The 27,946-nt window shown below is 41.7% G+C and overlaps 1 protein-coding gene and 1 pseudogene across 2 annotated transcripts in view; one reads left to right on the plus strand and one right to left on the minus strand.

Annotated features, from left to right (window-relative positions):
• CDK13 (cyclin dependent kinase 13) overlaps positions 1-18,722 on the minus strand; it is a 126,600-nt gene extending 107,878 nt beyond the window's left edge. For both annotated transcript variants that reach the window (XM_068972295.1, XM_068972294.1), the window contains exon 1: positions 17,509-18,722. In XM_068972295.1, the coding sequence (XP_068828396.1) occupies positions 17,509-18,722 (1,214 nt within the window). The remainder of the gene's footprint in view (positions 1-17,508) is intronic.
• Positions 10,581-11,744, plus strand: LOC138079610 (actin-related protein 2/3 complex subunit 1A pseudogene; annotated as a pseudogene).
• Positions 18,723-27,946: the final 9,224 nt, after the last annotated feature.

Below are 27,946 nucleotides of genomic sequence, written 5' to 3' on the forward strand. Positions count from 1 at the left end.
TTCAGGTAAACGCTGAGATTAATTTATTCTTTATTAGCAACCAAACATTTTGCATTAATTACCTCATGGGGATTTAGTGAACAAAACTACTTTTTTTAATGTAAAAACTGTGTTTGCTCTTTTTAATAACTAGAGGGTCTTCTTAATTAATTCAGTCACAGAAAAAACACAAATGGTCACTTAAAAATTTTAAATGCTCTCTCCTCTCTGGTAACCAGAAAAAAGCAAAATAAAACATTGGTAATAAATTTACATCCATCAGGATGGCAAAAACAGAAATCCTGAAAATATCAAGTAGTCACCAGAATACAAAGAAACAGTCACTCACATAAATTATCAGAGAAAATACAAAACTGCTAAGACTTTTTAAAAAAAGCAATTTGGTAGTATCTATCAAATGCTTTGGAATTGTAACTCCACTTTTAAGAACATATGCTACAAAAACATTTCCAAATGTGTCAAAAGTTATCCCTAGCATATACTTTGAAGGACTATTTGTAAATCAAAAATAATGAAAAAAATGGCTTAGTGCCCAACAGGTGATGGTTATATAAAGCTGATAAATTTCCTTATGGAATTCTATGTAGTTTTGCAAACATCTTCACATAATACCGTTTAAAAAACAGTAAAGAACATTTATGGCATTAAAAAAAACTTTAATGTTTATGAATACATATGTTTATATGTAAGCCTATATGCAAAAAAAGGATGTACACCAATCTATTTACATTGCTATATATTTGGAAGGAAATGGAAATGAAAAGGACATAAAGGGTAGCTTTCACATCTTGCTATGCCTCCATGCTGTTTTCAAGTATTACATATGCAAATACCGAAAAAAGTGTAGGTTAAAAAAAGTCACACCACTTCACTGTAGAAACCTGAAAATTACAGAAAAATTTAAGGATAAACACCAATAGAAAAGTTTAAAGATGAAAACTACCAGAAATTACTACAAACCAAAATATATGGTATTTTACATTGTTTTTTACATTGTCACTTTATTCAATAAAAACAAAAGAAGTTGTACTATTTACTCCAGTACACCAACTACTTAACTTTACAGACTGAAATTCAAAAAATTATGTGTGCTTAAGCAACAGTTAGAATTGGACATGGAACAACAGACTGGCTCCAAATAGGAAAAGGAGTACGTCAAGGCTGTATATTGTCATCCTGCTATTTAACTTATATGCAGAGTACATCATGAGAAACACTGGGCTGGAGGAAGCACAAACTGGAATCAAGATTGCCAGGAGGAACATCAATAACCTCAGATATGCAGATGACACCACCCTTATGGCAGAAAGTGAAGAGGAAGTCAAAAGCCTCTTGATGAAAGTGAAAGAGGAGAATGAAAAAGTTGGCTTAAAGCTCAACATTCAGAAAATGAAGATCACGGCATCTGGTCCTATCACTTCATGGCAAATAGATGGGAAACAGTGGAAACAGTGTTAGACTTTATTTTGGGGGCCTCCAAAATCACTGCAGATGGTGACTGCAGTCATGAAATTAAAAGACGCTTACTCCTTGGAAGGAAAGTTATGACCAATCTAGATAGCATATTCAAAAGCAGAGACATTACTTTGTCAACAAAGGTCCAGTCAAGGCTATGGTTTTTTCAGTGCTCATGTATGGATGTGAGAGTTGGACTGTGAAGAAAGCTGAGCGCCAAAGAATTGATGCTTTTGAACTGTGGTGTTGGAGAAGACTCTTGAGAGTCCCTTGGACTGCAAGGAGATCCAACCAGTCCATTCTGAAGGAGATCAGTCCTGGGTGTTCACTGGAAGGACTGATGCTGAAGCTGAAACTCCAGTACTTTGGCCACCTCATGCGAAGAGTTGACTCATTGGAAAAGACCCTGATGCTGGGAGGGATTGGGGGCCGGTGGAGAAGGGGACGACAGAGGATGAGATGGCTGGATGGCATCACCAACTCAATGGACATGAGTCTGAGTAAACTCCGGGAGTTGGTGATGGACAGGGAGACCTGGCGTGCTGCAATTCATGGGGTCGCAAAGAGTTGGACACGACTGAGTGACTGAACTGAACTGAAGTAACACTAGGGCTTCCGTGGTGGCTCAGCTGGTAAAGCATCCACCTGCAATGGTGGAAACCTGGGTCCAATCCCTGGATTGCGAAGATCCCCTGGAGAAGGGAATGGCTACCCACTCTAGTATCTTGCCTGGAGAATTCCATGAACTGTACAGTCCACAGAGTCGCAAAGAGTTGGGCATGACAGCATCTTCCACTTCCAGTTTCAAGTAACAGTAACTAAAGGAAATATTGATAATAATCAATGCATATATCGTCCATAACAAACATTTTTCAAATTATTTTGGGGCACTATATATGAAGAAACTGATATGACCAATCATTACAGACAAAGTAGGAGATTTTCCTCTTCTTCTAGCCCATAGGACAATAGTGATAATTATACAGGCTTGGTATATGGGACACCCAAAGCCTTTGGAATTTTTTTGACACCAAAAATGAGACTCTGAGAGAAACAACTTTAATCAAAAGATAAAACAGACATTGATGAAAAATTTAGTGCTAAAATCATTCTGTGGAGAAAGACTGCATACTTTCCCTAAATGATCAGGAACAAAGTAAGGAAGTCCAATTTCACCTCTTCTAATAAACACTGCACTTGAAATTCTAACCACTACAATTAAGCAAGAAAAAGAACTAGAGTAGGGGCAAAAAAGAAGTAAAGTGAAAGTGAAGAAGCTCAGCTGTGTCCGATTCTTTGTGACCCCATAGACTATAGCCTATCACACTCCTCCGTCCATGGGATTTTCCAGGCAAGAGTACTGGAGTATCTTCAGATAGGATAACACACCTTGTATATAAAATACCCTACGGCTACTGCTAAGTCACTTCAGTCATGTCCAACTCTGTGCGACCCCACAGACGGAAGCCCACCAGGCTCCCCGTCCCTGGGATTCTCAAGGCAAGAACACTGGAGTGGGTTGCCATTTCCTTCTCCATAAAATACCCTAAGGAAACCACTAAAAAATTATTAGAACAAACAAACAAGTCAGCAAGATGTACGATACATTATCAATACAGAAAGATCTACTGTTAAGGAATTCCCTGGCAGTCCAGTGGTTAGGATTCAGCACTTTCACTGCCAAGGCCCAAAATTCAATCCCTGGTTGAGGAACCAAGATACCTCAATCCATGGAGAGTAGACCCCCTGGAAAAAAAATCTACGTTAATTTTACTCAGCAGCAATGGACAATCAAAATCTACTTTAAAAATAAGGTCCTAATGTATAGCAAAGGGAACTATACTCAATACTCTATGATAAATCATAATGAAAATATAAAAAAGCATATATACATATAAATCCAAGTCACTCTGCTGTACAGCAAAAATTAACATGGCATTGCAAATCAACTATACTTCAATAAAAGTTTTTTAAATGTACAAAAAAAATTAACTTACAAAATCAATTCCCATTACAATAGCCTTAAAAAGAAAAATCTAGGAATAAATTTGGCAAAAAAAGGTGCAAGGATTGTACCTAAAAACTTAAAACACCATTGAAAATATTAAGGAAAATCTAAATAAATGGAAGGACATTCCATGTTCAGGTATTATTAGTTGACTTAACATTATTAGCTGACTCAACATTATTAAGAATATTGGTAATATTCCCAAACTAATCTTCAAATTCAATGCAATTCCTATAAAAATCCTTAACTTTCTTTTTTATACAAATTGACAAGCTGATCGATCCTAAAACCCATGTGGAAATGCAAAGGATCTCTCCACCACCCTCCCCTAATCCCCAAAAAACACAATCATACTTTCTGATTTCAAAAATTACTGCAAAGTTAGGATAATCCAGAGAAGGCAATGGCAACCCACTCCAGTACTCTTGCCTGGAAAATACCATGGATGGAGGAGCCCGGTAGGGTGCAGTCCATGGGGTCGCACAGAGTCAGACACGACTGAGGCGACTTAGTAGCAGTAGCAGGATAATCCAGAGTGTGTTGTACTGGCACAAGGATGGACATGTAAATCTATGGAATGGAACTGAGATTCCAGAAAAGTAACTTAAACTAGATCAAAGACCAACATATAAGAACTGAAAGTATAAAAACCCTTTGAAGAAAATATAGGAGAAAATTTTGTGACTTTCAATTAGGAAATGCCTTCTTAGATGACACCAAAGCACAAGCAACAAAAGGAAAAATTAACTAGACTTCATCAAAATTTAAAACTTTTTGTGTTTAACAGACATCAGCAAAGTGATACATAGGGAGAAAATATTTGCAAATCACATATCTGTGCCATAAATTATTTAACTGCTCCCCTATTCAGAGTACTCAGGTTGTTCCAGTTTTTATGATGCAGGAATTATTCATTTTGTGAATATACTCAAGACCACTGACTGCACCATTTAAAACCAGCGTAAACTGTGCAATTACTTTAAAACTAGAAAAACTAGAAAAAATAAGTAACACTGAAATGCTTCATATTTTAAAAGTATATCTTCTTTCCTTATGTTCCTAACACAACACTAAAAGTTTAAAAAAAAAAAAAAAGGTAGAAAACACATGGCTGACTTTTGCTGCTTGCTCAGGCAAACAAGTTCTAATCCACTGAGCATAACCCTGTCTTCATGTTTCACTGAATCATGTATTCAAATGTATTTTTGAAGAAAGAAAAAAGAAAGACAGGAGAACAGCATACAACAGGCTTGATACCTGACTTGCACAAAGGCACATAATTTTGATTAGTCTAGCTCTAGTCATCATGCATTTATTTCAAGGTCAATATTAGACCCTGTTAATAGCAAAATGTATTAACAGTTTTATATACAAGCAATTTCATCCTCTTATCAACCCCCTCTCCTCCTGCCCTCAGTCTTTCCCAGCATCAGGTCTCAATGAGGATGAGATGGTTGGATGGCATCATCAACTCCAATTTGGTGATGAGTTTCAGCAAACTCCGTGAGAAGGTGAAGGACAGCAAAGTCTGGCATGTTGCAGCCCATGGGGGGGTCTCAAAGTCAGACACAACTGAGCAACTGAACACCAACAATACAAGCAATGGATAAAGACAGGAATACTCCAAAATTAATCTCTGGATTCAATGCAATCCTAGGAAATTTTATTCAATTCTGAAATGCTGGATATTTTGTAATTCAAATCAATCTAAAATTATTTGTCAAGTATCTATCACCTATAGATACACACAGGTGACAAATGCTTAAGAGACAGTAAGATTAAAAAAGAACTTCATGGAACTTAAAATCCAGTGGCTGAAGTAAAAACAATTATGAAAATTCTCATCAAACTACGTGAGCTAGAAATGAAATAGGTACGGGGAGGGGGGGTGCGCGGGTGGAGTATTTACATAATTCTATACCTAGCAAAAACATCTTTTGCAATGGAGACTTTTTCAAACAGATAAAACAGCAGACCTACATTAAAAGAAATGTTGGAAACCATCCCTCTGGCTACAGAAAAATATCATATTAAAATTTGGGTCTATACAAAGGAAAGAGAAATGTTTGAAAAGGTATACATATAACGGCTTCTCTGGTGGCTCAGTGGTAAAGAATCTGCCTGCCAAGGCATGAGAATGCACTGAACACAGGTCCACTCTCTAATGTGGGAGGATCCCACATGCCCCAGAGCAGCTAATAAGCCCATGTGCTACAACTACTGAGCCTATGCTCTAGAGCCTGGGAGCCACAATAAGAGAGCCCACTGCAATGAGAAGCTGGCACACCACAACTAGAGAGAAGCCCCTGCTCATCTCAACTAGAGAAAGATCTACACAGCAATGGAGACATAGCACAGCCAGAAATAAAATCAGTGAGAAATTTTTTAAAAAGAAAAAGTATATATAAAGTAGGTAAGTAACTTTTCTCATTTTACATTTCCTATCTACTTATAACATATGTTAAGTTATACACATGTAGAAATAAAACATGACAAGAACAGCACAAAAGACAAGAAAATGGAGATATGCTCCTATAATGTTATATTATACATGAAAGTAGACTGTGACAAATTAAAAATATATTACAAAGCCAAGGATACATATATTCAGTATCTCATAATAATCTATAATGAAAAAGGATATATATACATGGAGAAGGAAATGGCACCCCACTCCAGTACTCTTGCATGGAAAATCCCATGGACAGAGGAGCCTGGTAGGCTGCAGTCCATGAGGTCGCAAAGAGTCGGATACGACTGAGCGAGAATATATATATAAATAACTGAATCACTCTGCTATACACCAGAAACTAACACAACACCATCAATCAACTATATTTCAATAAAAAAAAACTCGAGGAGAAAACCTGTGAACATGAGTTAGGGAGTTTGAGGACAAGATGGAAAGACAAAGAACAGAAATCATAAAAGAAAAAAACTGCCAAGTGGGATTCCATAAAAATTAAAAACTTCTGCTCTTTGAAATTACTGTTAAGAAAAGGTGAGCCACAGACTGGCTCATCTTTATGAGAAACGTTATCTGATAAAGAGTTTGTACCCAGGATATGTACAGAACTCACACAACTCAATAAGACAAGCAATTCAATTCACAAAGAATATGGACGAAACATTTTAAGACACTTCACGGAAGACACTAAGAGCAACTAGAAAGAAGCTCAACATTACTAGTCATTATGGAAACTGTAAATAAAACCACAATGATATACCACTATGTATCAACTAGAACAGCTAAAATCAAAGACAAAAGCTGAAGTCTCGGTAAGAATGCGAAGTACCCGGAATGCTCAAACATGGCCAACTAGAATGCAAAATAGTACAGCCATTTTGGAAAACAGGCTGGCATTTTCTTATCAAGTCAAACATTCACTTAACCATACAACACAACAATCCCACCCTTAATTTACTCACCAAAAAAAAAAAAAAAAAAAGCATATTCAAATGTTCACAGCAGCTTTGTTTACAACAGCCCCAAACTGGAAACAATTCAATAGTTTATCAACTGGGTAGCAGGATAAGCAAACTGTGGTATATTCGTATGTGAAATATTACTCAGCAACAAAAAGGAACAGACCACCAGAACATACAATAACATCAGTGAATCTCAAAAGCGTGCTAAGTAAAAGACAGATATCAAAAATTACATACCATATAATTCCATTTATATGACATCAAGAAAGGTAAAACTAATGTGACAGAAAGTAAATTAGTGGTTGCCAAGGACCACAGGCAGAAGCAGAGGATGGATCGCAAAGAGGCACAGGGAACTTTCTGAGGCAACAGGAATGTTCCAGCTATCATGATTGTGATGACTATTACACAGGTGTGTGTGTGTATATATATATATATTTGCCAAAACCCATTTAACTATACACTTGAAACTGGTGAATTATACTATATGTAAAGTTATACTTCAATAAAACTGAATTTTAAAAGATGAATAAATAAAACATCTCCAATATACCTGGGGTTAGGTGGGAGAATTTTATTTAATGTAAGCCTGGTTGTAGTAAGTATACATAAAAGTGATCTCAGACAAAAAAGCATTAAGACAAAGCATTTTGGGATGAGATTAATGAAGGCTTCATAGAGAAGATGACACCCAAACTATGGTTGAAAGAATGGACAAGCAGGACTGGCCAAGGAAAAGTACAACATAAAGCAAGGCATAGGAGCTTACAACTTCTTATTTTTAAAATAGTAAGGAGTGCAATTTGTATTGTCATCAGTATATACAGTGAAAAATAAGGCTATTTTGGATCTGTCTACAATGGAGAATCTTAAATACTCAATTATACCCAATTCAAGAATTTGACTCTGTAAACATGTTTTATAGATAAATGACAGATTCAAAGTGGTATTTTAAGATTAATTTGAATGCAGAAAACAGAAGGGACTCAAAAATGTAAAGCCCAAAAGCAAGCAGAATCAACAATAGGGACATGAGCTAAAGAGTTTCAAACTAAGTAAGAGCATACTAAAGATCATTACTTCTCAGGTGGCTTCCCAGGTAGCTCAGCGGGTAAAGAATTCATCTGCAATGCAGGAGACCAGGCAGATGCAGGTTCAATCCCCAAGTCGGTAAGATCTCCTGGAGAAGGACATAGCAACCCACTCCAGTATTGTTGCCTAGAGAATCCCATGGACAGAGGAGACTGGCAGGTGACAGCCCATAGGGTCAAAGAGGTAGACACACCTGAGGTGACTGAGCACACCACACAAAGACCATCACAGAAGAACCAATGACAACAAGTGATTCATCAGAGCTCGGCAAAGAGAGGAGTTAAGTACTACTAAGGTCTTCCCACAGGATGTTTGAGAGAAACTAATGCCACTTAAAACATGTATGCACACACAAATCAGAAACTTATTAAAACTAAAAGCTATATAAAGAAGGTTAAAAGACTCACAAAAATATTAGTACCACAAAAAACACTTAGAATCTAATACAGAGAGCTCTTATAAATTAGAAAAATCAGAAAAATGAATCAAGAAATTAGAACATTCAATACATGAATGAAAATAAAGGCATCTTTACTAGATATTAAAGAAACACAAATTAAAAAAAAAAATAGTGGGACATCTGACAATTCCAAGTGATGGTATACAAAAGAAACAGGCACTCTCACATCATTGGGAAATATAAATTGATAAAAGTCTTCTAAAGGTCAATATGATAGTGTATCAAGCTCATAAGCCTATAAATTGACCCCAGTAATTTTATCCCTAGGAAATCCAATCTAGGAGAAATTATGAACAAATGTACACAAAAATTTTGTGATGCATCCACGATCATAGGGAAAAAAACAAAAAACTAAGAATCTAGCAAAATGGACTTGGACAAACAAGTTACGATATATTCATATAACAGAATACTAGAAGTCAATATAAAAATACATATGGAGTACAGGATACAAAATAGATTTATAGTATGTTATGTAAAATTTTATGTCCTTACAAATATATGCACAGAAGTCTAGCAAAATGTTCATCAAAATGTCATAGAGTGATCTCAGGTAGGTGGATTCAAAGGGACTTTTAAACACTTATACTTCTCTGTACTACCAAAATGTCTACATAAGCCTCTATTATTCTTTGAGGATGTATAAAAAATAATAAAGAGCAATATCAGAAAAAGAAATGACTCCAAGAGAAGTGAAATAATTAATTAAACGGTGGACAAAGTTTGAAGTGTCAATAAAATGCCTCAGTGAAAGTTTCCCTACACAATGAAAATGCAGAAACAGACAAGGGGAGGCATGCAGCCCATTAACTACTTTCAGTTTTCAGTTCCTCTCACTACCTTTTTCATTTCCATTTATGTAAATTCCAATTTTTAGCCTAGACTTTGATCCTCTAACCTACATTTATTTTCCAAATACATTAGGAACACTAGATTCCATAATTTGCATGTGTAGAAATTCATGGAACAAAAATCACTGTGAATAATACCTCTGATTTTTCTAGCTTTTTCTATGATCCAACAGATGTTGGCAATCTGATTTCTGGTTCCTCTGCCTTTTCTAAATCCAGCTTCTACATCTGGAAGTTCTCGGGTTCCTATACTATTGCAGCCTACCTTGAAGGATTTTGAGCAATATTTTGCTAGCGTGTGACATGAGTGCAACTGTGCAGGAGTCTGAACATTCTTTGGCACTGCCTTCTTTCAGACTGGAATGAAAAGTGACCTTTTCCAGAAGAGGAGTTAAAGAGCTTCTTGATGAAGGTGAAAGAGGAAGCTGCTTAAAACTCAACATTCAAACAATGAAGATCATGGCATCTGGTCCCATCACTTCGTGGCAAATAGATGGGGAAACAATGGAAACAGTGACAGACTTTCTTTTCTTGGGCTCCAAAATCACTGTGGACAGTGACTGCAGCCATGAAATTAAGGCACTTGCTCCTTGAAAGAAAAACAGTGACAAACCTAGACAGCATATTAAAAAGCAGAGACATTACTTTGCCAACAAAGGTCCATCTAGTCAAAGCGATGGTTTTTCCAGTAGGCATGTACAGATGTGAGAGATGGACAATAAAAAAGACTGAATGCCAAAGAAATGATGCCTTTGAACTGTGAGGCTAGAGAAGACTCTTGAGAGTCCTTCGGACTGCAAGGAGATCAAACCAGTCAATCCTAAAGGAAATCAGTCCTGAATATTCATTGGAAGGACTGATGCTGAAGCTCCAATACTTTGACCACCTGATGTGAAGAGTCAATGCATTGGAAAAGACCCTGTTGCTAGGAAAGATTGAAGGCAGAAGAAGGGGACTGAGGATGAGATGGTTGGATGACACCACAGACTCAATGGACATGAGTTTGAGCAAGCTCCAGAAGTTGGTAAAGGACAGGTAAGCATGGTGTGCTGCAGTCCAGCAAAGGTAGCAAAGAGATGGACATGACTGAGCAACTAAACAAGAACTGATTTTTCTAGCAAATACTTTTGCTTCCAACATCCAGTTTAAACAAGTATCTACATATGAAACAGTCAACCAAAAACAAAAATAACAGCAAAACCTTAAGTGATATTCAGAAAGCATACAAAATAAAAAATGTAAATGACCAGCCCACCCGAGCCTGTTCCCGGGGATTGACCAGAGTCCGTGAATTCAATGCTCCAAGCCCGTCCGGATGGCCCGGATCCCAGCTTTCTATCCTTTGAAAACACTAAATAATGTCCCTGCATCAGTTTTTACTGGAGCCAATCACCTGTCATGCCTGGAACAGGGATCGTACCCAGATAGCCCTTAGCCCCAATAATCACGAGGTCCACATCTTTAAGAAGAACAGGGGCCAGTGGGTGAAAGCCCATAAACTCAAGGAACACAATGAACACATCACAGGTATGGACTGGGCTCCCAAGAGTGACCGCATCGTCACTTGCGGGGCTGACCGCAAGGCCTACGTCTGGAGTCAGAAGGATGGTGTCTGGAAGCCAACCCTGGTGATCCTGAGAATTAACCGGGCGGCCACTTTCGTCAAGTGGTCCCCGCTAGAGAACAAAGTTTGCCGTGGGCAGCGGAGCACGACTCATCTCCGTCTGTTACTTTGAATCCAAAAATGACTGGTGGGTGAGCAAGCACATTAAAAAGCCCATCCGCTCCACGGTCCTCAGCTTGGATTGGCATCCCAACAACGTCTTGCTGGCCGCGGGATCCTGTGACTGCAAATGCAGTGTTTTCTACCTACCCCCCCAGCACGCCCTGAGGCAGCAAGATGCCTTTCGGTCTGCTGATGTCCGAGTTTGGGGGCAGCGGCACCGGCGGCTGGGTGCACGGGGTCAGCTTCTCAGCCAGCGGCAGCCGCCTGGCCTGGGTCAGCCACGACAGCACCGTGTCCGTTGCCGACGCCTCAAAAAGCGTGCAGGTCTCAACTCTGAAGACAGAGTTCCTGCCCCTTCTGAGTGTGTCGTTTGTCTCAGAGAACAGTGTCGTGGCTGCTGGCCATGATTGCTGCCCCATGCTCTTTAACTACGACGACCGCGGCTGCTTGACCTTCGTCTCCAAGCTGGACATCCCCAAACAGAGCATCCAGCGCAACCTGTCGGTCATGGAGCACTTCGGCAACATGGACAAGCCGGCCACGACCGAGGACCGCAACACGGCCCTGGAGACGCTGCACCAGAACAGCATTACTCAAGTGTCTATTTACGAGGTGGACAAGCAACATTGTCGCAAGTTTTGCACTACCGGCATCGACAGAGCCATGACTATTTGGGATTTCAAGACCTTAGAGTCTTCCATCCAGGGTCTTTGGATAATGTGAAGCTGAGCGAGCCTCCAGACCCAGCATGAGGGCGGACCGGCTGCCCGGGCAGCGCTCCCATTCGCACGGGGAGGGGAGACCGCCGCCACGAAACACTGAAGACGCACATGGCGCAAACCTCGTTGTGCGTTTTATTTGAATATAATTGGTGAAAATGTTGGGTTTTTTTTAAAGCAACAGTGATTTGGGTTTTGTTTGCAGGGTTGCTTTGTTTTGTTTTGCAATTTCATTCCATTCTTGACCAAAGCTTCTCTTTAAGTAGTTTATTATGGAACGCTGTCAACACTAACTTAAAGGAAGGGGTGGGGAGGTATGTAAATTGTCTGCTAAAAAAAATTAAATAAAAACACTGAATATGTTTTTTTAAAAAAGTAAATGACCTTAAAAACATTAAGCAACATTAATTTTCAACTGGTTTTTCAGAAATAGCTATTAATTTTTCAGAGTTAGGAAATGAAAGTTTGACATAAAGTCTATTCAGAAAATTTTCACCAAGAAAAACAGATCATTATCTTGATCACACAACAGAGTGCAAATATAAACACTAAGTCTGAACTTATTCTTTTGTGGGGGGGTAGGGGAGAGCCCACACACATTCTGGCATGTGAAATCTTAGTTCCCCAACCAGGGATCTGAACACTAGCCCCAAGCACAGAGCCCTATACACTGAACTGCCAGGGAAGTCTCTGAATTCATTCTATTCACATTAAAAGTGACTCCCAGTATCCTTGACTCATTCCCATAAAGTAGAAGCTAAAAGAGGGAGGTTCTTAAATTCTTCACTTAAAAATCAAAACAATTACTTCCCCCATCCTGGAGTATATGTGAACCAAAACAGTAGGTAAGTTTAGAGATACAAATGGCATCTGTGCAAAAGTTGATTTGCATTAATCTGTGGAGAAAATATTTAAATTAATTCAACCACTAATAAATACATTTTGGAATTGGTCTTCTAGGAGATTGCAATCTAGTAAGGAAATGTAGTCAGATAAATTTTTAAGAGCTTTCTCTACATTAAAGCTACAGCAAACTGCTATAAGGATATTAAAAAAAAAGAAATTAACTTTTTCTGGATGAATGGAGAAAGGTCTCAGGATGGTGGAATTTGAGCTGGATTTTGAGCTGCAAAGGTGGAGGCAGAGAACAGAAAGAAAGGGATTTCAAGCTAAAGGAACGGCAAAAGTAAAAATGTAGAGAAATAGAAGTGCCTCTAAAAGCAGAACTCTGAGAGAACAGGGCCAAATAATAAAAGGCCTTAACTGACAATGCACTAGAAACTGTGGACTTAAATTAATGGAAGTGACACAACCTCACCAAAATTTTCAGAAAACTCTCCTGGATAAAGAATGAACTGGGAAGAAAAGAATGGATGAACAGGGAAGAAAAGAATAACAGGAAGTCTGATCACAAACAAGGGCCTGAACTAAGGCAATAATATCAGTGTTAAAAATGTGATACAGAATGAGTCGACATAAACATCAGGTAACGTCTGGTCAGAGAAGTTGCAAAACACAAGGCCATCTTGGGAACGAAAGGAGTGATTACAGGTTTAGAGATTTAAGACAGTTCACCTAAATTTCCATCCCTTCTGAGTGTTTCTGCATTTATTCAACTAGCCTATCTTCTTAACACTTTTAAAAAGCATTCTAAGAACTCAATTCATCTATGGATACTCACAACATTTCTAGTAAGTACATATCAAATCAGTATTTTATGAGTAATACTGTTTTAAAAATTCTGGAATGTCTTCATTTATTTTTGAGCACTAGTTTTTAGGACAAAACAGTAAATAATCCACCACAGAGGTACCCTACAACATATGCAAGTGAATGCTAGTAAATTCATTTAAATTTATGCCTATCTTTAGATCCTCAGGGTCTCATTATTCCATAATCGAGGCTTCTGCTGCTTCTTGGTGGAAGGGAACTTCCACAGGTTCGGAAAAGGAATCAATTACATATAGCAATTTATTGTACTGATTGCAACTGGTCTGACTTGAGTGACTTCAGACCAAGACATGCCATTGCAAAACAGCCGTCAATAACTAAGTATTACTAGTGCCTCCAAGAAATGTTTTTAGCCTCCTAGTCATAAAACCTACAATTTAAAAGACAAAATTACCTGAAAGGACCTTTAGAAGAATCTGGGTTTTTTTGAAAGTTTTTTTTAAATCCTCAAAATGCTGCGGAGATGGTCAGAAAACAGAAATTAACACACAAGTAACCAAACAGGGTAAATTTTAGCAAAACAGATCACCAAGTGAGGTGGTCAGCTCCCCTGAACCCCTACAGCACAATATCTATCAAGAGTTTATACTTCAGGATCAGCTCAGCATTTGAATCCAAGCTGACCTTGGAACAAATCACTTAACTTTATTTAGAGGTTCCATTTCCCAGTCTATCAACAAGAATGTTCCAACCACAACATGGGTTTTGGAGGTTGAATGCATGTTAAGTATCGGTCAATGCCCCGCACTCAGTAAAACCTAACTGTCAGTACCACTCTCTCATTCTACACAGCCCCTCTCTTCAGTTCACTTGCACATTTATTGTAAGGCCAATCAGCAGAATTATGTGACTTCTCACACCCCAAGTGTCAACTAGCAAAGAAAATACGTAACCTGGTTATAAAGGAGAGAAAGAAAGGACTTTATGAAAAGCATGAGCAGCAGGGGGCTAAAGATTCATACAGAGGCAAAGAGCAGGTTGTCAATGGAAGTAGAAGTCATAAAGTAGAAGTCAATGGAATAGAGGATTTATTCTTGGAATACAGAGAAAAACTTTCATTCCATGGTTTCAATACCATTTTAAAGGTGCATGTATTTCCTTAAAATATCTACACTGACAATTCATTAATATATAAGCTCCAAGAGTGCTACAAAATATCACTCTGCTATTTCCTATAGCAAAATACACAGTTGCTATTAAACTCTTTTAAGTATTCAGGCCCACAGTATTTCATATGCTCAGTAAACTCCATCATCCCTTCCTGTCCCCATTCAACAAGTAATAAGTCTACCGGTGCCAGATATTACGCTGAGCACTAGGAATACAATGGTAGGCAAGACAGGCTAATTGCCTTCATGGAGCTCACAATCCAACAGTCTATTCATTAAACAATGTGGGCCATCTACCAAAATTACTTAAAACTTTCTGCATTAACATGGACAAGAGATCAATTAGTTGTTCCAAAACAGTAATAACACATTTGCTATATTTAAAAATTAAGCTTTTCAATCAACTGTTTTAACTATATATTCTGAATCCTATTTTCAAGTAGGACATTTGACAAACTAGGCATAATACAATGTGAAATCTAAAAACTGTATGAAAAATTAGGTTTTTGACCCAGGAAAAAAAAACTCAGAAGACACAACTGTCTATATTTTGAAGAGGCAGCATACATGCTTGCTCTGAACCATTCCAAAAAGCTAAACTCAAAGCAGTGAGCAGAAGTTTTGTGGAGGCAGATTTCTGGTTTCAATATGAAAAATTCCAACAATTCAAGCTATTCTATAAATATTCTACAATGTTATATTTCTGCAATAGTCTATAATGTTTCTATACTTTATAAACACAATCTTTTTCCCCTTGAAAATATGTTTTATTCAGATGTAATTTAAATACAGCAAAATTTACCAATTTTAAATACACACAAAACATAAATTTTTCATTTAATCCTTGAAATAATCCAAAAAAAAACAAGTATTTCCCTGTTAAAGCTTAGGAAATGCAATCTCCCAGGGACTTGCTAAGAAACTGGGCAAACCAGGAGTAGAAGCTCCGAATCTAATAGGCTATCGCAAAAGTAATATATCATCTTCCCACCTCTACATGTATATATGCACACAGTCAAAAGGCTAGCTGTCAGGAATGTTGCCAATATATTCTAAAGCTTCTTCCAAATCCAGCTGTTTATAAACATGGGTGATCAGTACAGACACCATGAAAAGATTCTGTATGAATGATCCTCTAGAATGCCAGGCTCATAAAGGGCAAGAAACTTGGCTTTCTTCACTGCTATATTTCAGTCCCTAAAACAATTATCTGGCATATAATACATGCTCAATAAATACTTGCTAAATATAAAATAACACCCCTAACAACACATAAAGCTGCTCTGTAGTAAATAGAAAATACACAGCACTATTAGATAATAAAGGACCTCACTGAAGTACCTAGCAACTAAAAAGTCTGATAAACACAAAATTCATTCTTAAACCTGCACCATACACTTAATATCTATCTAAAGCACTGAAACTTAGACCTAATCAGTCAAAAAAAAATTTACCTGCAAAAAATATAAACATTTGGCAAACCTACCATATTTCATTTAAAGTAAAATATAAACTCTTACAAGATACAGAAGCTAGATATGGTGAAATTGAGTGTTCAATCTTGATATTCTCTGCTTAACACATCAACTAGCACTATAAGTGTGCTGCAACCCTACAAGAATGAAGAGATTTATACAGCTGTTTTGGTTTAAAGGCAAACACATCTCTACTGGAATCACATCTTTACAAACACTAGGCTGACGCTTCAAGAAGATCTAATTTTACAGGTACACACATTGTATTCAACATAACCACGCTCAGCAGCTGCTTGGCATTACTGAAAAGACCAACAGATTTAAAAAAAAAAAAAAAACGAAAACGACAAACATTTTCAAACACCCTAAACTATAAAGCCTAGAATTCCTACACATCTAAGGGAATTTAAGAACATGAAATATCCTCAAAAGTTACTTTCAATTTATTTTGCTTAAGATATAAATTTATATCAAGGCACACGCTGTTTTTGGAGAATAGTATTATATAACAGGTAAGGCATAACAGCTGCATAAAAGAATTACTCCAATTTCACTAGATCAAATTATACTTTCCAAAGATACTTGAACAAAAATCCTGACACTTAAAGGTCCAATTAACTTTAATGTAAATAATTTAAATAACAGATGGTGTAATAGTGTAAGAAACGTTCAGTACTAAGTCATTCACTCGGTCACTATACTGGATCACAGCATCTAGACTGTATTTAAATGACGTTATCAGCAACTGAGTGTCACACAAAACAAACAATGAAACCACAATCTCGCCATTTTTTTCTTTCTAAAACCAGGACTGGAAGGTCAGGTGAAAAACTATCCCACACAAGAACATAAGTATCTTCAGAATTTATAACCATGAGCTTTCACTTCAGCTGTTTCACATACTGAAACAACGAACTTTACAGAAAGGCTGCTTCTCCCATCGCTGTACTCCTCATATGCAACATATGCAACCCACACCTAACTTTGACATCAGCACCTGGTGCCGACTCTCCTTTACAATATTTACTCCCTAAGCCGCAACCCAGTCCTACGTCTCCAGCAATGAAACATCTTCTGAGAGCTTTCAAATTGTGACAAATCCAACCCACCTCTCGGTTTACCCAAAGCAATTGGGCTGTAAAAGCTAAGAGCAGTTTAGAGAAATTTGTTAATATATTAATGCAACAAGTTTAAAACTTTGAACTCCTCCCCAGAACCTTTCCTTTCCAGAGCGAGGAGAAAGTCTGCTGGACCTGTCGCTTTGTCCCCTCCAAACCCCCCACCAGGGGTCCCGGGCGCGCGAAAGCGCCCCTCCCCACCGGAAGCCCCGATCGAGATGGGGTTTTTCGCCCCGCCCGCGGACCCGAATTTTGCGGAGTCTCATCGCCTCCAGCCCAGTCTCCGGGCTCTGGCCGGCCCAGCCCATGACGGACGCTCAGGACGCTGAACTCACCTGATCACCGGGCTGTAGGGGCTCCGGGAGCGGCGCCAGCTGCTGCTGCTGTAGGGGCTGGGGGACACGTCGCCGCCGCGCTCGTAGGAGCTGTGGCGGCTATAGCTGGGGGAGCGGCGGCGGCTGTAGGGGCTCGGGGAGCGGGCCAGCCGCCGCGAGTAGGGGCTGCTGCCACCTCCCGCCGGACTGGGAGACTTGCGGTTCCGCAGGCCCTGCGAGGCCCGGTGAGACACCGGGCTGTCGTCCCGGCCTCCCAGCGGGCTCAGGGACCGCTGCCGCCGCCTGTAGGCCTTGGGCTCGGTCTTGTCCTCCCGGTAGGCCTTGGGCGGCTCCTTATAGGCCGAAGGCGGTTCTTTGGACGATTTAGTCCGGCTCCGATGGGCCTTCGGGTCTCGGTCCTTGCGGCTGCTGCTGCTGCTGGACGTGGCCGAGGCGCTTTTCCGCCGGCCGCCGCTGCTGCTGCTGCTACCGCTCTTGCCGGCCTCGGCCCGCTCCTCGCCGCCGTGGCCGTGGCGGCTGCGGGACTTGGAGGCCTCGCCGCCGCCGCGCTGCCCGTCCCGCCGCCGGTGCTCGCGGTGGCGATCCTTGCTGCGGCCGCTGCTGCTGCGGCGGTCCCGGCGGGGCCTGCGCTCCGACCCCTCCCCGCGACGCTGGGTGCCGGAGGAGGAGGCCGGACTCCCGCCGCTGCCCCCCGTTCCCCCGGCAGCCGTCGCCGCCGTTGCCGCGCTGGCCCCCCCCAGCAGCAGCCCCTGCTCGGACTGGGAGCTTACATCTTCGTACTCCACCAGCGGGGTCACACCCCCGCCGCTACTAGCACCGCCACCGCCGTCCTGCTGCGGCTGGGGCAGCGAGAAGACCCGACGCTTCTCCGCCTCCTGCCCGGCGCGGGGCCCGCGGCGCCGCTTCTGCCGCCCTCCTGCGCGCCTCTTGCCTCTCGCCAGCCGCTTGACCTCCAGAGGGGGGCCCGGGCTGAAGCAAGAGGAGGAGGCCGCGGCGGCGGCGGCTGCGGCGGCGGCCGTGCCGGGAGCAGCCAGGAAGAGCAGAGGCGGCGGGGGCGGCGGCGGTTGCAGGAGCTGCGGCTGCAGGAGCGGCAACAGCAGCGGCGGCTGCTGAGGGGACAGGAATCGCCTCCGTTTGCGGCGTTCCTCCAACTTCTTCTCCGCCCAGCTCAAGCCCCCGCCTCCCCCCAGCGCCGTGTCCGAGCTGCTCGGCATCGCCTAGAGCCCGCCGCAGAGCGCGGCGCGGGTGCGGCCTCCTCCCGGGTCAGATCCTGGCCATCTCCCCCGCCGGAAACGGGAACGGCGGCAGCAGCGGCGGAGGGACACCGAGCACCAGGGCCGTCCGGGAGAAGCGCCACGATAATCCGGATCGGGACTTGGGTCCCTGGGTTCCAGGTCACAGTGGGGTACGTAGCGGCCTCCGGGCCCGAGGGCAGCAGGAATCCCGGCGGTGGAGCCCCCGATCGCTCTCGTCGTCCTAGCTTCAGCCGCAAAAACACCAGATGCGCCGGGCGCTGACCTGCGGGGGAGTCCGGAGTCCTCCAAGTGCCCCCCAGGGGTGGGGGAGCGGCCTCGGCTGCGCTCTCGGCTCCGGCAGCGCAACGCGGAAGTACCACCTTCGTCGCCGCTTCACTTCATCGCGCCCTGACGTTGGGTGCGAGTTCAGGGGAGGGGAGTGGGCGAGACAACAACACGCCTCCGCCGCCTCCTCCTCCTTCTCAGCGTCGACGTCGTCCTCCTGTAGTGGCGGCGACACACGGCGGGCGCCTCGGAAGTGGCCTGGGCCTGACAACAACTCCCGGCCTAAGGCCTCGCGCACTCTGCTGCCCGCAGGGACGGGCAGCGGGGCGGGGCGGGGCGAGGCGGGGGCGACCCGGCTGCGGCTCACGGTTGGGGCAGCGAGTGTGCGGGGCTGGGAGGGGGGCTGTTTCCGGGGAGATGGGGGCGGGGGGGCGTTTCTGAGTCTGTGGCGGAGGGTAGGGGCCCTGACTCTCTTCTTCCTCCGCCGCCGCGAGCAGAGGTGGCGGTGCTGCCCTTTTCCTCCGCTGCCCCCCTCCACGAGGAGGCTCCAGGAGTGCGCGGCCGGCCTGGCTCGCTCCTCCCCTTCCCTCTCCGCTCTTCGTCAGGAGGAGGAAGGACGACGGGACTTGCTGGTTGGGCCCTAACCTCCGCAACCCCTCCTTCCAGCCTCGCTCTTTCGGCCTTTCCCCTCGGCCCTGACGCAAGGCCGGGAGCGCGCACGTATGTCGCGCTCCGAGAAAGCCGAAGGTGAGTGGTGTCAGGGGCAAAGGAGGCGGGAACAAAGTTACCGCGCACGGACGTGCTCGTTTCCGCCAAGCGGCTGGCTCCGGGCCGGAAGTGACGTAACGAAGAGAGAGACAGCTTCACTTCCGGTGAGGGTGGGACTCTGTGTGAAGAAGGGTTAAAGAAAGATTCCTGTGTCGCCTACTGCTGTCGCTGGAGAATCACAGTAATGGCACGTCTGTCGTGCCTGTTGCTTGCATCCAGCGCGCACTGCCGGCTCCGGATCACCGCAGGCGCCGTACCGCTTGCTTGTTGAAAGGTCATGGCGAGAGCGAGAATCTGAAGATTCAGGAATACGCCCTTAATGGCTTTTGGGGCAGGGTAGTCACCCCGTCGTCTACCCTCAGCCAAGCCTGGGAGTTGGAACGCTGCGAGAAGGGAAGAGAGGGCGCCCTGCAAAAGAGGGTGGAGGTGGCATTAGCTTAAACTATGTCATGTACATCCAAGTTCCAGGCCCCGTCTTAACCTAAAAACAGTTGTAAATCAGTGTGGAATTTTCATAGTGCTGAAGTTAAAAAAACAAATACGAGGAATAATGAAATGTCAAGAGGGTCTCAGAATTATTACCAACGGCCTTGAAGTCAAAACACCCTGCTCAAATGAGAGTCGTCATCTTGTCACTTCACCCTGTTTCACCTTAACTATCTAAATCTGTGGATCTGCAAAACATAACCATTTAGTGATCTCAGGTCTCATTGCATTACCAGCCTTGTCTTTCATTTATGGCCTGGGCACTTAAGACAATGAGATTAAAACTTAAATGACTTACTGTTTTGGGGGGTTTTTTAATTGGAGTATACAGTTGATTCACACTGTTGTGATAGTTTCTGGTGTATAGCAAAGTGAATCCGGTATACATACATACATTCTTTTTAAGAATTCTTTTTCCTCACAGGTGTTTACAGAGTATTGAGTAGAGTTCCCTGTGCTATATCTTAACTGGCTTTTATTATGGTTGCAAAGAAAAGCTGAGTACTGTGTCGTGGCCACATGTAGTCACCCCTTTCCAAGTTTATTTGTTCAGTCCATCAGTTTGTTCTTGGTTCTTGAGCACTTGATACCCGCCTTTCATTCATGCTTTGGTGTAAATAATTTTAATTGATTTGACACTAACACTGTGTCTGAGTCTGGACTGATCTAAGATAAAATCAGACTTACCTAAAAGAAACTACAAAAGGTGTTTGCTGAAGGGTAGGTAATCTTGAAATCGGTTCATTTCCTAGGAGACCACACAGTAGGACCTGCCATGTAGCCAGAAGGATGTGGTAAGCGCATTGGGCAACTGAATAGTAAGGAGCAAGGCGCCTAAAAAACGTTTCTCTTTGGCAGTATTGCTGAATGAATTCAGTATTCCTGAAGCCTAAACTAGTTAGCAAGCAGCTTTTCCCCAAAACTAGGATCAGCCTGCACTATCATCCTACTTTGAAAGCCCTGGAATAATAGAACAAGGAGAGCAAAACAGGTTTATCTAGCAGTTCCTCACATGCAACAAATTTCATTGAAGAATATCATCTTCTATTCTATACTTGCAAAGAAAACTTGTTCCATAGAAAATGAGTAGCTTCCAATCTAGGTTGCAAACAGAAAACGTACTAAAATATTTTTAGTATTATTCTGCCACCCTGTTTGTTTCTGCGAAGATCCATCTTAGGCAGGGGTAGGGGTGAGGGGAAATGGGGAGAAGACCAAGAAGTGAAGCACTTTGAGGTCCCCAGAGAGAGCTACTCTCATGCTTTGAAATGCTAATGATTAACAGGGTTCAAACTCCCCAAAAATGAGAAAGACCTTTATATTACAAGTCATATGTTTCTGCAAGCTTGTCTACTTACCTTCATTGTGAAAAGACTTGCAATTGCCACCTGAGGCTATATTTTAGCCTTTTACTGTTTGTGTGTTATGTCATATTGTCTATTGGTTTTTAAAAGAGAAAAGGAAGTGGTAAGTCTTTTTTTTATTGTTTTCCTTATCTAATAGCTCATATCATACCATTTCAACTGTTATTAAAGTGTGGCCTGAAACTAAGACTTTTTCAATGAATCGTGCAATCAAAACTATTTTCATAATAAGACATGATTTGTCTTTATTATACTCACTTTTTTTCACAAATCCACCATGGAGTTTTCCAGAGGCAACGTGACATGTGATGATACCATCGTTCTGATGGCTAATAGAATGTGTGTCATATGTTTTCTAGAATGTTCTTAAGTATTAGGTTTCTGAAATGTGTGAACATTTGAAATATCTGCCCGACTCAGTGAAACTATTTTCCAACTGAATAATGGATGATGTTACAAAATCACGAGTTAAAGATTCATTCAAAGTGCAGAACAGACTGATGAGCTTTAATGTAACAGAACAAAAAGTTAATTGATATGATTTCAGATCTCAATTTATAATAAACCTTTAAGAAACTACTGTGGAGTTTTGGTGTAGTATCAAAGAATAACCATAATTATCTAGAAAAGCTATTAAAATACTCCCTCACTTTTCCAACAGTGTATCTTATTCATACTTTTCTACCATAACATGTTGCGACAAATTCAACCCTATTAAACCAGTCAAAAAAGAGATCTGTAGAAAGGTAAAACATGAACCCTCTAACAGTTTTTCTTTTATAAAAATAGTTTCTTTCATTTAAATATGTTAGTTTTAATATATGATGAAGTCATCTTAAATGAAAAAAATAATTTTTTTGGCCACATGGAGTGGCTTGAGGGATCCTAGTTCTTTGACCAAGCGTCCAGTCAAGGCGCTTGACAGTGAAAGTGTGGAGTCCTAAGCACTGTACTGCCAGGAAATTCCCTAAATGAATATTTTTAAATTGCCTCCATTTTTATTTCTAATAGCAATAGCTATAACTCATATAAACTAAAGCTTTTTTGTGGTGCTCAAAAAAATTTTTAAGTGTAAAGGGATCTTCAGATCAAAACCTTTGAGAAATGTTACATAAAATCATTAAAATTCCAGTTCTTCCATTCATGCTTCTGATGGTACAAACAGTTCACAGACAGGTCATGCACTGTAATTCCAGAATCTTCCTTGTAACTAAGAATTTCTGCAGTGTCTTTCAACATTGCTCCTCCTTTAGAGAGGTTGGATGTTTAATTTTCAGTTGGGTTTTTCTCAGTCTTGAAAAACTTAACCTCTCTTTATTTCATCCTTTATCATAAAGAATATCAAGCTTAGTATTGTTAGAGAAAAGCAAAGCCAAAACAATAAAACTTTTCAATTCAACAGTAAAATCAAATATTGGCTAGTATCTCCTGAATACTTACTGTGTGTCAGGCTTTGTGGTAAGTGCTTTATATTTATTTTCTCATTTAATTCTCTCAACTGCATCTAAGGGGCACAGTGGTAAAGAATCCACCTGCCAATGCAAGAGATGGGTTCAGTCCCTTGGCAGGGAAGATCCGATGCAGTAGGAAATGGCAATCAGCTCCAGTACTCTTGCCTGGAAAATTCCATGGACAGAGAAGCATGGCAGGCTACAGTCCATGGGGTCTCAAAGAGTCCGACACAACTAAGCAGCTGAGCTTGCACGCTCGCACCTGCATTTAAAAATAGGATGACCATAGTCAGCCTGCCTGGAGTGGTCCTTGTTTGTGCCACTTGTACAAGCATAATTGATAATACTACCCCCCTTTCCAATATGGGGCTTCCCTGGAGGCTCAGACGGTAAAGCATCTGCCTACAATGTGGGAGAACAGGGTTCAATCCCTGGATTAGGAAGATCCTCTGGAGAAGGAAATGGCAACCCACTCCAGTACTCTTGTCTGGAAAATTCCATGGATGGAGAAGCCTGGTAGGCTACAGTCCATGATATCTCAGAGTCGGACACAACTGAGCAACTTCACTCACTCCAGAATATAAATTTTTCAAGTTGGGACATAAATTATCTGATCACCTTTCCCATAAAAAGTACTATCAACAGTTTACAAATTAGGAAACCAAGGCATAAAGAGATTGAGTGTCTTGCCCAAAGTATACTGCTAGTTAATATGGATCTGGGATCCTAAAGAATAACGAGCTGTTCCACGATAGTGCTCCTGAGATTTATGTTGAACCCGACTATGGTAACATATTCCAGAATAAAAATAACACACAAAATCTTATGATAAAATTTTAAGTTCAGTTTCAGTAGTAAAACGCTAATGTGATACTTGTGTTCTTCCCACCCTCATCTTTTACACAGTTCAGAGGCCCACAATTTGCAGAAAAGCAATGCTGCTTTAGTGTGTGTGTGCACACGTGTGTGTTGGAGGTGGTAGGGGAGCAGTGCTTGCTAGTTCAATAAAGCTGAAGGATGCCTATTTATAAAACAGGAATGGTGGGTGAAACTAAGAGGCTTTCCTGATAGGGATTCTCCCTGATCATAAGGAAAGAACACTATTTTTGATGACTGTATAAGTGTGCCTGGCTTAAAACTACACCTCCCAGCACTTCTTGCAGATGAAGGATGTGACCATACTATGCAGTCTTGGCCAATGAAATCTAAGTGGAAGGTGTTGGATGAGATTTCTGAGAATACTTTCTTAAAATGGAAGGCCAATTTAGCTGATCTTGCCTTTTATTTTCCTTTACAATTGGATCTCAAATGCAATAGTGGAGCTTGAGCAACCATCTTGTAACTACAAAGGAACAAGCACATGTTAAGGATGGCTGGGTTAGGGAAAGAGAGAAAGACCTGGCTCTCTGAGAACATTTTCAGTTCAGTTCAGTTGCTCCATTGTGTCCAACTCATTGCAACCCTATGGACTACAGCACACCAGGCTTCCCTGTCCATCACCAACTCTCAGAGCTTACTCAAACTCATGTCCATTGAGTCAGTGATGCCATCCAACCATCTCATCCTCTGTCGTCCCCTTCTCCTCCTGCCCTCAATTTTTGCCAGCATCAGGGTCTTTTTCAATGAGTTAGTTCTTTGCATGAGGTGGCCACAATACTGCAGCTTCAGCATCAGTCCTTTCAATGAATATTCAGAATTGATTTCCTTATGATTGACTAGTTTGATTTTCTTGTAGTCCAAGGGACTCTCAAGAGTCTTCTCCAACACCACAGTTCAAAAGCATCACTTCTTTGGTGCTCAGTTTTCTTTATGGTCCAATTCTTACACCCCTACATGACTACTGGAAAAACCATAGCTTTGACTAAATGGACCTTTGTTGGCAAGGTAATATTTCTGCTTTTTAATATGCTATCTAGGTTTGTCATAGCTTTTCTTCCAAGGAGCAAGTGTCTTTTAATTTTATGTCTGCAGTCACCATCTGCAGTGATTTTGGAGCCCAAGAAAATAAAGTCTGTCACTGTTTCCATTGTTTCCCCATCTATTTGCCATGAAGTGATGGGACCAGAGCCGTGATCTTAGTTTTCGGAAAGTTGAGTTTTAAGCCAGCTTTTTCACTCTCCTCTTTCACGTTCGTCTAGAGGCTCTCATTCCTCCTTGCTTTCTGCCATAAGGGTGGTGTCATCTGCATATCTGAGGTTATTGATATTTGTCCTGGCAATCTTGATTCCCGCTTGTGCTTCATCCAGCCTGGCATTTCACATGATGTACTCTGCATATAGGTTAAATAAGCAGGGTGACAATATATAGCCTTGATGTACTCCTTTCCCGATTTGGAACCAGTCTGTTGTTCCATGTCAAGTTTTACCTGTTGCTTCTTGACCTGCATACAGATTTCTCAGGAGGCAGGTAAGGTGGTCTGGTATTCCCATCTCTTGAAAAATTTACTGTAGTTTGTTGTGATCCACACAAAGGCTTTGGCATAGTCAATAAAGCAGAAGTAGATGTTTTTCTGGAATTCTCTTGCTTTTTCAATGATCCAACAGATGTTAGCAATTTGATCTCTGGTTCCTCTGCCTTTTCTAAGTCCAGCTTAAACATCTGGAAGTTCACAGTTCACGTACTGTTGAAGCCTGGCTTAAAGAATTTTGAGCATTACTTTAGTAGTGTGTGATATGAGTGCAATTGTGCAGTAGTTTGAGCATTCTTTGTCTTTGCCTTTCTTTGGGATTGGAATGAAAACTGACCTTTTCCAGTCCTGTGACCACTGCTGAGGTTTCCAAATTTGCTGGCATATTGAGTGCAGCACTTTCACAGCATCATCTTTTAGGATATGAAATAGCTCCAGTAGAATTCCATCACCTCCACTAACTTTGTTCGTAGTGATGCTTCCTAAGGCCCACTTGAGTTCGCATTCCAGGATGTCTGGCTCTAGGTGAATGATCACACCATCATGGTTATCTGGATCATGAAGATCTTTTTTATATCATTCTGTGTATTTTTGCCACCTCTTAGCATCTTCTGCTTCTGTTAGGTCCATACCATTTCTGTCCTGTATTGAGCCCATCTTTGCATGAAATGTTCCTTGGTGTCTCTAATTTTCTTGAAGAGATCTCTGGTCTTTCTCATTCTATTGTTTTCCTTATTTCTTTGCATTGGTCACTGAGGAAGGCTTTCTTATCTCTCCTTGCTAGTCTTTGGAACTCTGCATTCAAATGAGTATATCTTTTTCTCCTTTGCCTTTAGCTTCTCTTCTTTTCTCAGCTATTTGTAAGGCCTCCTTAGACAACCATTTTGCCTTTTTGCATTTCTTTTTCTTGGGGATGGTCTTGATCACTGCCTACAGTACAATGTCACGAACCTTCATCCATAGTTCTTCAGGCACTCTATCTGTCAGATCTAATCCCCTAAATCTGTTTGTCACTTCCACTATATAACCATAAGAGATTTGATTTAGGTCATACTGAATGGTCTAGTGGTTTTCCCTACTTTCTTCAATTTAAGTCTGAATTTGGTAGTAAGGAGTTCATGATCTGAGTCACCATCAGCTCCTGGGCTTATTTTTGCTGACTGTGTGTAGTTTATCCATCTTTGGCTGCAAAGAATATAATCAATCTGATTTTGGTATTGACCATCTGGTGATGTCCATGTGTAGACTCTTCTCCTGTGTTTTTGAAAGAGAGTGTTTGCTATGACCAGTGCATTCTCTTGGCAAAACTCTATTAGCCTTTCACCTGCTTCATTTTGTACTGCAAGGCCAAAGTTGCCTGTTCTCCTGGTATCTCTTGACTTCCTACTTATGGATCTGCCAAATCAACCCTGGACTGATGAAGACATAAAACTGGTAATATGATAATGCCACTCTTTTTTCCAATTTCATTACAGATAAACTAAATTCCTAAATATTACAAGGGCTTCCCTGGTGGCTCAGACCGTAAGGAATCTGGCTGCAGTGCAGGAGACCCCAGTTTGATCCCTGGGTCACAACAATGCCCTTGAGAAGGTAATGGCAAGCCACTCCAGTATTCTTGCCTGGAGAATTCTATGGACAGAGGAGCCTGGTGGGCTACAGTCCATGGGGTCGCACAGAGTCAGACATGACAGCACACACACATAAATATTACAATGTGAACCCCATGCTCCCATTCCACTTCAATGATGGGTATCATTAACGACAGCATTCTTTTCTGCTCATCCTAAACATAGCCTCAGAATCCATCTCAACATAAGTGTCTAAAACCCACATCACCCAGCAGCTCAGGCTTGAGAAGCACATGGGCCAAGTGTGCTTCACCAGAAAGGCAAATGATCATGCAGTGCTTATTCCCAACGAGAGGATTTTGAGGCTACTGTGTCTCCTTTCCTTGAGAGACCAGCATCTTTTTCTCTGGCTTAGGGCCAGATTTTTGGCACCCCAGACTATGGGGACCCTCACTTGGCTATGCTGTACCCTTCAGTCTCTTTCTGTGAGGGTAAAGCCTTTCCTTCATGTCTATCACCATTCTGGGCTTTCCCATACCTTCAAATTGAGGTGCCTTCCCAGGAATGGAAGTCGAAGGAAAGGAAAGACTTAGGGGGACACTTTGGAGTCTCTACCAGGGTTTTTGGGATTAAGTTCTCATTCGCTTTGAAAGGAACTGGTAACACAGAGGGTGTGGGCACAGGGAGTTTTGGGGAACTGGCTGGAGGGAAGGTGAAGTTCAGTGATGCTCCTGATTATAATCCCCACATCATTCATCACTTTGTTCTTAAATAAAGCATGGGACATAGACATACACAAAGCAATATATACCAGAATAAAAGAAAATATAACACAGGACTTCCCTTGTGGTCCAGTGTTAAGACCTCCTGC

The sequence above is a fragment of the Capricornis sumatraensis genome, chromosome 5 (genome assembly GCF_032405125.1).
Source record: "Capricornis sumatraensis isolate serow.1 chromosome 5, serow.2, whole genome shotgun sequence".
Taxonomy (NCBI): Eukaryota; Metazoa; Chordata; class Mammalia; order Artiodactyla; family Bovidae; genus Capricornis; species Capricornis sumatraensis.